This window comes from Petromyzon marinus, chromosome 33, assembly GCF_048934315.1.
Source record: "Petromyzon marinus isolate PM22_M1 ecotype Great Lakes invasive population chromosome 33, UKy_Petmar_22M1.pri1.0, whole genome shotgun sequence".
Taxonomy (NCBI): Eukaryota; Metazoa; Chordata; class Hyperoartia; order Petromyzontiformes; family Petromyzontidae; genus Petromyzon; species Petromyzon marinus.
In genome coordinates this window covers 6,940,603-6,953,258 of record NC_133699.1, presented here as the reverse complement: position 1 = coordinate 6,953,258, position 12,656 = coordinate 6,940,603, and the positions used below count along the sequence as shown (strand labels likewise).

The window sequence follows — 12,656 nt, the reverse complement described above, 5'->3', positions numbered from 1 at the left end:
ACCAAAAATTATGAATTCCTGCAAGTTACGAAAGTTTAAAGTAAAAATTTGACAGTCGTGTAACTAATCAGGCCTGGAGGATACAGTGGACCACGTGGTTTCCGGGGTTCGTTACCTTAACTAGTGACGTCACTTCCTTAGCAACGGTCGATCGTTACAGACGGAGGTGGACGCGCGCTCTGTGTGCTTAAAGATCGCATTCGGGAGCACACTTCGACAACGTCGTCAGTGAACATCGATAACGCGGTTAAATTACTTGGTAAACCTCATTGACAAACATCCGTGAGGTTGAACACTTCATTAACACAGTTAACGAAATCTATTGACAAAACGTGACCATCCGTGACTTCTCGTTCTGCCTTCAAGGCGATGTCTTCCGTGAGTACATCCACACGCGCGCTGTATCAGGATAACATTAATCTGAGAGAACATCTATATGTGAATGTGTGTCTGTTCGAAATGTTTAATGATGAGGACGGTAATGATGATGGTGGTGGTGGTTGTAAGCTGTGATATGATTAGAGTCTCACGTGCGCTGCTGTGATTTTGTTGCAGGGTGGAGAGATGAGCAAGCCGACGGGAAGTGAGTACTGTAATTCCACACACAGACATACACACAGCCTGTATACAAAGACAGATCCCCGTATAGCCTTAACAGACTATTGAGTCAAGTGCTGTTAGCGAGTTAGCACCTATGATGGGGTGGGTGGTCAGCACCGCGTCCGGATGCCTTTGTCTCCCCACATTTGATGTTTATACGTTGCACGAGGTACTATTTTAAGTTTGAGTAGATGTAGGGGACGCACACGACCGGTTTTATTTATTAGTCACTGATGGTTGTGAATGGGAATCGAACTCAGGTCGATCCCCACAGACACAACTGCTCCCAACCACTCATACAGACACTGCACATAGACACAAACAAAGACAGAAATCTTGTGTATAGCCTTGAAACACTGTAGGAGCAAGTGCTGTTAGTGAGCACCTATGACGGCCGGCACCGCACACGAGGGGTGGGTTGCCAGCACCACACTTGTCCGTCTTTGTCTCCCAAGTGGCGATGTTTACACACCGTATCAGATACTTATTTGAGGCTGAGTGGACCTAGGGGAGGCCCCTAACCGACTCAGATAACAACAACAGCCCTCATTCGCCACTAAGTGACGGAGACGTCACCATGGCGCTTGTGCCAGGCCTGGTGCACTCCGAGGCCACTTGAAGTGTCGAAGGCTTGCCGACAGGAGATCAGGGGACAGACCCCAGTGCGATGGGTTGACTGACTGAGATGACTGGCAGACGCACCACCTTTGCATCCTACTGTGCCAACTTGCTGCGTTTTAGTCATCCAGTGCACCGTCTGTTGTTGTGAGCGTCGCTCCTCTCACCCTCCTTTTTTGCTTGAGGGCAACTGCCACCAACTTCCCATAAGCATCCTTCACGAGCTTCCTCCATAGAGGCAGATCTTGACACCAGTGGTACCAGTCTTTGGCAAGTCCACTTAGTTCCGTATCCTCCTGTACTGCATCAGTCCATCTCTTCTCCAGGCCGTGCCACACAGAGGCTGCTTGGGCATGCGGTGGCTGAGCAAGCAGGCTACATGACCCAGGCAATGCAGCCCTGCCCACCAGTGGAGCTCACTGTGAGCTGTTCACACATTCCAGCCTAGTTAAACCCAGGGTGGATCGTAGGCAGGCCAGTCTGAAAGTGTAAAGCTGGTTCAGATTTTTAATTTATTCTATCATTGGCCAAGAAGACCCAGCGTTTTGTGTCGAGTGACAGACCAGGTAGATACCCCAAAGTGTTACGAAGCTGATGAAAATATGCCACTTGACTGATTCGGAGTGAGACCTCTGCTGCCAAACCAGAATTTTTGCATAAGCACACTATCCAGGTACGTAAACTTCTCTCTACAATTACCCCATCACTCAAGAGTAGTTGAGGGGGCGGAGTATTAAATTACACAAAATACTCAGGCGGGTGCTTAGTTTTGGTGGGGCTGATGGTAAGGCACCACCTCTTTGTCACACGCTCCAGGCTTAGCAGCAGAACCTCCAACTATTTTTCAGTGTGAGCATCAACTTCCAAATGATCAGTGTACATAACATGGTTGACCAGTAGGGAGCCATCCCTTGACCTCACCCAGGCATCAATCAGCCTCCCATTGTATCTGTAGCAAATATAAAAAAATCCACCGGTACAGCCATAAAAAAAAACTTCTCGAACTATGTGGTCGAAGATGATGCTAAATAATGTGTCAGCCAGAGTAGATCTCTGTCGCACCCCACTGTAAACAGGAAATTGCTCTGACTCCTGGGCACGCAACTTTATCCGGGCCTGCCCACCATCGTGAAGGTCCTTAATGATTGTGAGCAGAGGGTTAGGGACTCCGGAAATACGAGTAACAATCCAGAGCCCTGGCCTACTGATTGTATCATAGGCCTTGACCAGGTCGGCGCTGCAACACTACACATGTAACGCATGGATTTGTTACACCGTTCAACCACACACACAGACACATTTTAATTAAAACAAGTCCCTGATTTGTAAAAAAAAGAATCAGAGTACCAGTCATCAAATAGGCAATTGACACTTGGTCCAAAGAATATGTGATACTGTAATAGAAATACATGAATAGCTAAATTCAGAATTTAGGTTAATAAGGCATAACCCAGTGCACAATATGACATTCATGAAAAGACAAACAGTGCAACAAAGGAAATAAGCTTTCAGTCTGTATCAGACGGTCTCAGACGCTAGTGTTGAGAAGGTGACATGGCAGGCGTTTAGAAACCCGCAGTGCCGGCAGATGTAAAGTCGTTACACACAGTGTCTTTCGAACAATACAACAGTCAGGTGCTTGATGCAGCTGGTGACTTTCCAGATGTGGTGGGGTATTGACCATGTGTAGAACGATGCAATTGTACTTCTTTCTCGAATGTCAGGTGTTGTCGGGCTTTGACGATGTGTAGCACGATGGATTTCCTTCAGTATCCAACGTATAGAGGTGTCTTCACCATGATAATTATTCACAGGCTTGTTGGTTTACAGTCACGTTTTTTCTAAACTCATGTGATTCATGGCACGTGACCTTGCAGCACAGTTTTGAGCAATGCCTTTCCTTCTCCAAGAGACACACATGTATCCTCTCTTTCTGTAAAACTCACTTTAAGTCTTCTTAATTTCACTTGCCATATGTATCGGCTCAATATAAAGTGACAAATGCAAATCTTAAACTTTGCTTTTAAAATCTCCACTGTTTTACCACTATACCGTCTCCACTGCTTAACCACTATACCTCTGAGTGGTTACTCAGCGTTTCAGCCATTCTCGTGCAAGGAATGACTTCTGTTGAGAGCAACCTCACATGCACGGGAGCACATGCTATCCAGCCAACATAAACATTAGGGTTGCCCCTGGCTCTCTGGCCCCTTTGGGCACCCTCCTCTTCTCCTCCCTTTATCTTTTCTAACATAGCCCACTAATATACTAATTGTATGAATGGACCAGTGTATAAGAATTAATAGTGTATTTCTTATCCAATTCATGTTCTCTCTTGTGAAACAATGGACATCTTTTAAATTTAGCCAGACCTCCACAGCTTGCCCATAAATCCATCTTACTTTTTCTGAGATAACGGAAGTTTTTCTATGTTTGGCCTGGAGTTTCCAGACCTCGCAAACTTAATATGGCCTCCCCAACCAGCCCATAATCCTAATGAAGTTATTTGGAGGAGGAGGTGTCTCCGGCACATGAGTCAACCTCCAGACCTCCCTACAGTGTTATCATTGTTACATCGGTCTCAAGTTAAGTTAGATTCCTGTCAATGGTGCCAAGTTTCTTTACCAAAATAACATACAGGAAATACGCCTTTTGGCGTCCTCTGGTCTAACACCGTTTGAGACGAGGCTCAAAAGAAAGCTGTCCCTGGTGTGGACCAATCAGTTTCAAGGACAATGCATATATTATCAGAGTATGTTTTTTGTTTGCATTCTGACCACAAGCATCATGGTTAATGCAGACATGATTCCTTGTAAAAGGTTTCAGTTTGGTGTTTTAACATCTTAACACCTGTTTTGTTGCCAGTAAAAACGGGAAAAACCTATTATCATACAGGAAATACTCAAATACCCATTAACGAATCAATTGTGGTGCTGCTCTCTCCTCCCCATGTGACTCCCCAGACCGTCGCTCGAAGGGGCAGCGAAAGAGGTTCCTCGTTGACACAAGACTAGAAGCTAAGCGCCAGATTCTGGAGCTTGAGATGATCCTGCTGGATCATTGTGCACAGCAGCAGGCCAAATATCAGCGGGAGCTGCTGCAATTCCAGAACAGCACCGAGCTGAAGAGCTTCATCCACCACCAGCAGCAGCAGCAAAAGGCAGAAGAGCAGCAGCAGGCAGAAGTCAGCACCAATAATGAGGATGTGAAGCAGACAATGCAGAATAGCAACAAGGTTGAGAACGAGATCGAAGAGATGGAGAAAGTGGGGGAGAGAAATGGTATGAAGAAAAAACGTGGGAGTAGGAAGAAACATAAGAACAAGAAGAAAGTTCTGGAGGAGACAGTGAAAGAAGAGGTGGCTGAGAGAGAGGGGAGTGAGGGAGAGCCCATGCAGGAAGTGGTGGAGGTTGGGACGATTGAGGTAGAGATGATTGAGGCAGTGGCTTTGGAGGATGTGATGAATGAGGTAGAGTTGAATAAGGTAGAGGTGTTAGAAGGAGATGGCAAGCGGGAATTAGCGAAGGAGGCAGAGCTAGCGGTGATTGAGGTAGAAGCAGTGGCCAAGCAGGAAGTGGTGAAATATATAGCGGCCAATGTCATAGAGGGGATTGAGAGAGATGCAAAACAGGTATTAGCAGAAGAGGTAGAGCCAAATGCGGTCGATCGGAATGAGGGAATGGCCAAACAGGAAGTGGCTAAGAAAGTTGATAATGTTGTGGAGACAAAGAAAGAGGGAGAGGATGGTCTTCAGAGGAAACGTAGGAATAGGAAGCTACGAAGGACTGATATGAAAGTGCGGGAAGTAGAAGAGATGAAGGAAAACGAGATTGAGGGAGAGGGGAATGATGGAGAGCCCAAGAAGGAAGTGGCGAGTGAGGTAGAGGTAGTGGTGATTGAGGTAGATGCAGTGGCCACACGGGAATTTGTGAAAGAGGTAGTGGCCAATGTCGTAGAAAGGATTGAGAGAGATGCCAAGGAGAACTTAGGGAAAGAGGTAGAGGAAAGTGAGGTAAATGGGAATGAGGGAATAGCCAAACAGGAAGTGGCTAAGAAAGTTGATAATCTTGTGGAGACAAAGATAGAGGGAGAGGATGGTGTTCAGAGGAAACGTAGGAATAGGAAGAAACACAAGAACAAGAAGAAAGTTCTGGAGACATTGAAAGAAGAGGTGGCTGAGAGAGAGGGGTGTGAGGGAGAGCCCATGCAGGAAGTGGTGGAGGTTGGGACGATTGAGGTAGAGATGATTGAGGCAGTGGCTTTGGAGGATGTGATGAATGAGGTAGAGTTGAATAAGGTAGAGGTGTTAGAAGGAGATGGCAAGCGGGAATTAGCGAATGAGGCAGAGGTAGCGGTGATTGAGGTAGAAGCAGTGGCCAAGCAGGAAGTGGTGAAAGATATAGCGGCCAATGTCATAGAGGGGATTGAGAGAGATGCAAAACAGGTATTAGCAGAAGAGGTAGAGCCAAATGAGGTCGATGGGAATGAGGGAATGGCCAAACAGGAAGTGGCGGAGAAAGTTGAGAATGTTTTGGAAACAAAGAAAGAGGGAGAGGATTGTGTTCAGAGGAAACATAGGAATAGGAAGCTACGAAGGATTGAGATGAAAGTTCGGGAAGTAGGAGAGATGAAGGTAAACGAGATTGAGAGAGAGCGGAATGATGTAGAGCTCAATAAGGAAGTGGCGAGTGAGGTAGAGGCAAATGAGGTAGAGGTAGCGGTGATTGAGGTAGATGCAGTAGCCACACAGGAATTTGTGAAAGAGGTAGTGGCCAATGTCATAGAAGGGATTGAGAGAGATGCCAAGGAGGACTTAGGGAAAGAGGTAGAGGCAAGTGAGGTAGATGGGAATGAGGGAATAGCCAAACAGGAAGTGGCTAAGAAAGTTGATAATGTTGTGGAGACAAAGAAAGAGGGAGAGGATGGTGTTCAGAGGAAACGTAGGAATAGGAAGCTACGAAGGACTGAGATGAAAGTGCGGGAAGTAGAAGAGATGAAGGAAAACGAGATTGAGGGAGAGGGGAATGATGGAGAGCCCAAGAAGGAAGTGGCGAGTGAGGTAGAGGTAGTGGTGATTGAGGTAGATGCAGTGGCTACACAGGAATTTGTGAAAGAGGTAGTGGCCAATGTCGTAGAAGTGATTGAGAGAGATGCCAAGGAGAACTTAGGGAAAGAGGTAGAGTCAAGTGAGGTAAATGGGAATAGGGGAATAGCCAAACAGGAAGTGGCTAAGAAAGTTGATAATGTTGTGGAGACAAAGAAAGAGGGAGAGGATGGTGTTCAGAGGAAACGTAGGAATAGGAATAAACACAAGAACAAGAAGAAAGTTCTGGAGACAGTGAAAGAAGAGGTGGCTGAGAGAGAGGGGAGTGAGGGAGAGCCCATGCAGGAAGTGGTGGAGGTTGGGACGATTGAGGTAGAGATGATTGAGGCAGTGGCTTTGGAGGATGTGATGAATGAGGTAGAGTTGAATAAGGTAGAGGTATTAGAAGGAGATGACAAGCAGGAATTAGCGAATGAGGCAGAGGTAGCGGTGATTGAGGTAGAAGCAGTGGCCAAGCAGGAAGTGGTGAAAGATATAGCAGCCAATGTCATAGAGGGGATTGAGAGAGATGCAAAACAGGTATTAGCAGAAGAGGTAGAGCCAAATGAGGTCGATCGGAATGAGGGAATGGCCAAACAGGAAGTGGCGGAGAAAGTTGAGAATATTGTGGAGACAAAGAAAGAGGGAGAGGATTGTGTTCAGAGGAAACGTAGGAATAGGAAGCTACGAAGGATTGAGATGAAAGTTCGGGAAGTAGAAGAGATGAAGGAAAACGAGATTGAGGGAGAGGGGAATGATGGAGAGCCCAAGAAGGAAGTGGCGAGTGAGGTAGAGGCAAATGAGGTAGAGGTAGCGGTGATTGAGGTAGATGCAGTGGCCACACAGGAATTTGTGAAAGAGGTAGTGGCCAATGTCGTAGAAGGGATTGAGAGAGATGCCAAGGAGGACTTAGGGAAAGAGGTAGAGGCAAGTGAGGTAGATGGGAATGAGGGAATAGCCAAACAGGAAGTGGCTAAGAAAGTTGATAATGTTGTGGAGACAAAGAAAGAGGGAGAGGATGGTGTTCAGAGGAAACGTAGGAATAGGAAGCTACGAAGGACTGAGATGAAAGTGCGGGAAGTAGAAGAGATGAAGGAAAACGAGATTGAGGGAGAGGGGAATGATGGAGAGCCCAAGAAGGAAGTGGCGAGTGAGGTAGAGGTAGCGGTGATTGAGGTAGATGCAGTGGCTACACAGGAATTTGTGAAAGAGGTAGTGGCCAATGTCGTAGAAGTGATTGAGAGAGATGCCAAGGAGAACTTAGGGAAAGAGGTAGAGGCAAGTGAGGTAGATGGGAATGAGGGAATAGCCAAACAGGAAGTGGCTAAGAAAGTTAATAATGTTATGGAGACACAGAAAGAGGGAGAGGATGGTGTTCAGAGGAAACGTAGTAATAGCAAGAAACATAAGAACAAGAAGAAAGTTCTGGAGGAGACAGTGAAAGAAGAAGTGGCTGAGAGAGAGGGGAGTGAGGGAGAGCCCATGCAGGAAGTGGTGGAGGTTGGGACGATTGAGGTAGAGATGATTGAGGCAGTGGCTTTGGAGGATGTGATGAATGAGGTAGAGTTGAATAAGGTAGAGGTGTTAGAAGGAGATGGCAAGCAGGAATTAGCGAATGAGGCAGAGGTAGCGGTGATTGAGGTAGAAGCAGTGGCCAAGCAGGAAGTGGTGAAATATATAGCGGCCAATGTCATAGAGGGGATTGAGAGAGATGCAAAACAGGTATTAGCAGAAGAGGTAGAGCCAAATGAGGTTGATGGGAATGAGGGAATGGCCCAACAGGAAGTGGCGGAGAAAGTTGAGAATGTTTTGGAGACAAAGAAAGAGGGAGAGGATTGTGTTCAGAGGAAACATAGGAATAGGACGCAACGAAGGATTGAGATGAACATTCGGGAAGTAGGAGAGATGAAGGTAAACGAGATTGAGAGAGAGCGGAATGATGTAGAGCTCAAGAAGGAAGTGGCGAGTGAGGTAGAGGCGAATGAGGTAGAGGTAGCGGTGATTGATGTAGATGCAGTAGCCACACAGGAAGTGGTGAAAGATATAGCAGCGAATGTCATAGAGGGGATTGAGAGAGATGCAAAACAGGTATTAGCAGAAGAGGTAGAGCCAAATGAGGTCGATCGGAATGAGGGAATGGCCAAACAGGAAGTGGCTAAGAAAGTTGATAATGTTGTGGAGACAAAGAAAGAGGGAGAGGATGGTGTTCAGAGGAAACCTAGGAATAGGAATAAACACAAGAACAAGAAGAAAGTTCTGGAGACAGTGAAAGAAGAGGTGGCTGAGAGAGAGGGGAGTGAGGGAGAGCCCATGCAGGAAGTGGTGGAGGTTGGGACGATTGAGGTAGAGATGATTGAGGCAGTGGCTTTGGAGGATGTGATGAATGAGGTAGAGTTGAATAAGGTAGAGGTGTTAGAAGGAGATGGCAAGCAGGAATTAGCGAATGAGGCAGAGGTAGCGGTGATTGAGGTAGAAGCAGTGGCCAAGCAGGAAGTGGTGAAAGATATAGCAGCCAATGTCATAGAGGGGATTGAGAGAGATGCAAAACACGTATTAGCAGAAGAGGTAGAGCCAAATGAGGTCGATCGGAATGAGGGAATGGCCAAACAGGAAGTGGCGGAGAAAGTTGAGAATATTGTGGAGACAAAGAAAGAGGGAGAGGATTGTGTTCAGAGGAAACGTAGGAATAGGAAGCTACGAAGGATTGAGATGAAAGTTCGGGAAGTAGAAGAGATGAAGGAAAACGAGATTGAGGGAGAGGGGAATGATGGAGAGCCCAAGAAGGAAGTGGCGAGTGAGTTAGAGGCAAATGAGGTAGAGGTAGCGGTGATTGAGGTAGATGCAGTGGCCACACAGGAATTTGTGAAAAAGGTAGTGGCCAATGTCGTAGAAGGGATTGAGAGAGATGCCAAGGAGGACTTAGGGAAAGAGGTAGAGGCAACTGAGGTAGATGGGAATGAGGGAATAGCCAAACAGGATGTGGCTAAGAAAGTTGATAATGTTGTGGAGACAAAGAAAGAAGGAGAGGATGGTGTTCAGAGGAAACGTAGGAATAGGAAGCTACGAAGGACTGAGATGAAATTTCGCGAAGTAGAAGAGATGAAGGAAAACGAGATTGAGGGAGAGGGGAATGATGTAGAGCCCAAGAAGGAAGTGGCGAGTGAGGTAGAGGTAGCGGTGATTGAGGTAGATGCAGTGGCCAAGCAGGAAGTGGTGAAAGAGGTTGTGGCCAATGTCGTAGAAGGGATTGAGAGACATACAAAGCAGGAATTGGTGAAACAGGTCGAGGCAATTCAGGTCGACACGATCGAAGAAAAGGCCATGCAGGTCTTGATCAATGAGGTAGACAAGAATGAGCTAAAGGCCAAACAGGAAATGGCAACAAAAGTTGAGAACGTGGTGGAGGAAATAAAGCAGGAAGGGGCAAATGAGGTTGAGGCATATGAAGTAGATGCCATCCAGGAAGTGGCAAAAGAGGTAGAGGAGATTGAGGGAGAGGCCAAGCAGGAGGTGGTTATGGAGGTAGAGCCGAATGAGTTAGAGGGGAATGACGTAGAGGTGATTGAGGTACAAGTGAAGGTAGGGGATATTGAGGTGGAGGAGAGTGAGGCGATTTTGGTAGAGGCGAATGATGTAGAGGCAATAGAGGTAGACGCAAAAGAAGTAGGAGCTATTGAGTTAGAGGCAAATGAGGTAGAGCTGAAGGAGGTCGACACGATTGAAGACGATACAAAGCAGGAAGTGGTGAATGAGGAAGGAAGATGTGAGCAACCTTGGAGGGCAGAGAGTGTTCAGGAAGAGAAGAAAGAGATTAAGCACATCCCATCTTCTAAGGGAGAGAGAAAGAACAGTTTCTGGCGTTGGGCAATTTGGAGCTTCATGTGCTGCACACGGCAGCTGGAGAAAGATGAAGAGGAGAATGAACGAGGAGGAGACAGAGGGAAGGAGCACCAAGACGAGGAGCTGGGAAACAAGAAGAAATAAAAGTGGTGGAGACTCCACAGAGGGAGAAACTAGCGTGTTCTCCCAGACATAGATATTGAGACGTGGTTGTATGGACATGTATATTTATATATGTATATATATACATTTCAGTTGAAATAAAAACGTACTTATGTTTCTTGAACTCGACTTCTGGTATAAAATATGTATTCCCTAAGCTATCAACAGAAGGTTTGTACAGGATTAACTGCACTTGTGGCAAATGTTATGTTGGGCAAACAGGACGAATGATCAGCACGAGACTAAAAGAACATCAGAGAAATATTAAATACACACGTTTCAACAAGAACACTCAATCCACTGCTGGATGAAGCCCTCTCCATGCTGCGATTCCTCACATCCCTGTGATGTGGCAATCCATTCAACTCCTGTAAGCAACCTATTTTTATTTGACCAGGTAAGGCCCACTGAGATATATAGCTCTTTTCCAGAAGCAGCCTGGCCACATATGATTGCTCAACGAGGTGGCTTATGTGAAAATTCATAGCAGTCATTATCTCAACGTGACCATGGGGAGAACATGCAAACTCCAAATACGGGAGACCCTTGAATATCACGAGTTCATAGTTTGTGGTTTAGACCTATCGCCGGCAAGCTCTATGTATATATCAATTTACCTATCATGGGGATTAGATTTGGTCTTTATTGGGTATACTGTACAAGGAAGTACTATATCATTGTGTGATATCGTGATGGGGAGCAGGCGAGGGGATTATTTGTTTACTAGCCTTTTGCCCGTCCAAGCATGGGTGTATTGCAGTAAATCTGAAACTTGCAAGCGCAAAGCAGACCGCGAAGTGATATTCATTGCATCCATTTGTGTGCAATTTGTAAGGCCGCGGTGACAGACCTATTTCATTTAAAGGTTATAATCCCTTGTTCATCATGACGTCCTTTTTACTTAGTTGTCTCAATAGCGTTATGGAGATCGCGTTACGTGAGGGTTCTGCCTTTGTAGTGAGTTTATAAGTTGACGCTTAGGAGGGGAGAGGAGGCACCTCGCCCCTCCCATGTGAGTGATGTCACCCGCTAATTATTATCAATGGAGGGGGGTGTCCATTTGGAGGACGTCACCTGCTCATGATTAATAATGAGGGGGGGGGGTCCATGTAGAGGACGTAACCTGTTTATGATTCTATTCTATGGGTCCTTTGGTAAAGCCACGTAGATAAAAAATAATACAAATATCACGACGTTTCGATCGCAACACAAGCAATCGTCTTCAGGTCAGGTGAGAGAGAAAGTTGCTGAGACAAGGTCTTATATAGGCCTGAGATAGGTGCATCAAGGTAGGTGGGTGGAGCTAGAGATGGTCCAACCACAGAGGCTGGGACAGTGGCCTTTGTATTGTGAGTTTAGCAAACTCATCCGCCATCTCAGTTGAGTACTCTCTATTAACTTATTAAATATTTAAACTTGTTATATACAATAGAACCCCTCTTAACGACCACCCCATGTTAACGAGTAATTCCTTAACGACAGGCCTCCATAGAGCCCAATGTGTACTGTAGAGTAGCGGTGTATAATAGTGGAGTGCCTCTGTAGAGCCCAATGTGTTCCCTTACCGATCATTCCCATTGTTAACGAAGGTCTGCTGGTTTATTCTCCTTGATACGTGATCAGCAAGGTATTATGGTTCATGTGTGGCAGTTTCACCGCCTGTACGCGATCACGGCAGTCGACGCGGCCCACCGGGCCTCACGTTTGTGGTGAGGCACCACGGGGGCCAGGGGGCCTCCCCGATGGCCAGGGCCTCCGCACGGTCGAAGTGGGCACAGGCCAGCCTTCAACTGGTGGTTTGAAGAGAACACGGACAAACATTCGAGCTCGCGCTTTGCTTTGGAAACAATTTGCTTTAATTGCTCCTCTGAGTGGCTCAACAAGCCTGGAAGCCGGCGGATTCAATCACCTCCGAGATCTAAACGTGGCAAATCGAATGTTAATCAGGAGCAAGTTGGCCCAGGGATTGAGAATCGATTTTGCATGTGAAACGGCGGTACATAACTCTCTATTCGAGAGCGAGCGAATACCATGCGGTGGCGCGTTACAAGTGGATATTATTATCCAACAATGACCAGCATGGTGAAGTATGGTCAAACTAAACCTGACGTCCAACAACACAACGTGGCGAGATGTTCATCCAGCAGTGGTACACGTAACGACTTACAGTAACCAAGACAACAGAGCATGCATGGAAAATAAATCGGTTTAATTTTGTATATAAATGCGTAGAACTAATTACGTGTTATGCTTGTATATACGATTCAGCTAAAAAAGTTGAAAGACATTTACAAAGTGTCGAAGACATCAACTCGCTTAAATTTTTACCACTGTTGAGAATTATTGCCCAAGT

The 12,656-nt window shown here is 46.2% G+C and overlaps 1 protein-coding gene across 1 annotated transcript in view; it reads right to left on the bottom strand.

The window, feature by feature from the left end:
* Positions 1–11,881, bottom strand: part of LOC142929673 (exosome complex exonuclease RRP44-like) — a 40,253-nt gene extending 28,372 nt beyond the window's left edge. Inside the window, exon 1 of the mRNA XM_076071378.1 lies at positions 11,869–11,881. Within this exon, the coding sequence (XP_075927493.1) occupies positions 11,869–11,881 (13 nt within the window). The remainder of the gene's footprint in view (positions 1–11,868) is intronic.
* Positions 11,882–12,656: the final 775 nt, after the last annotated feature.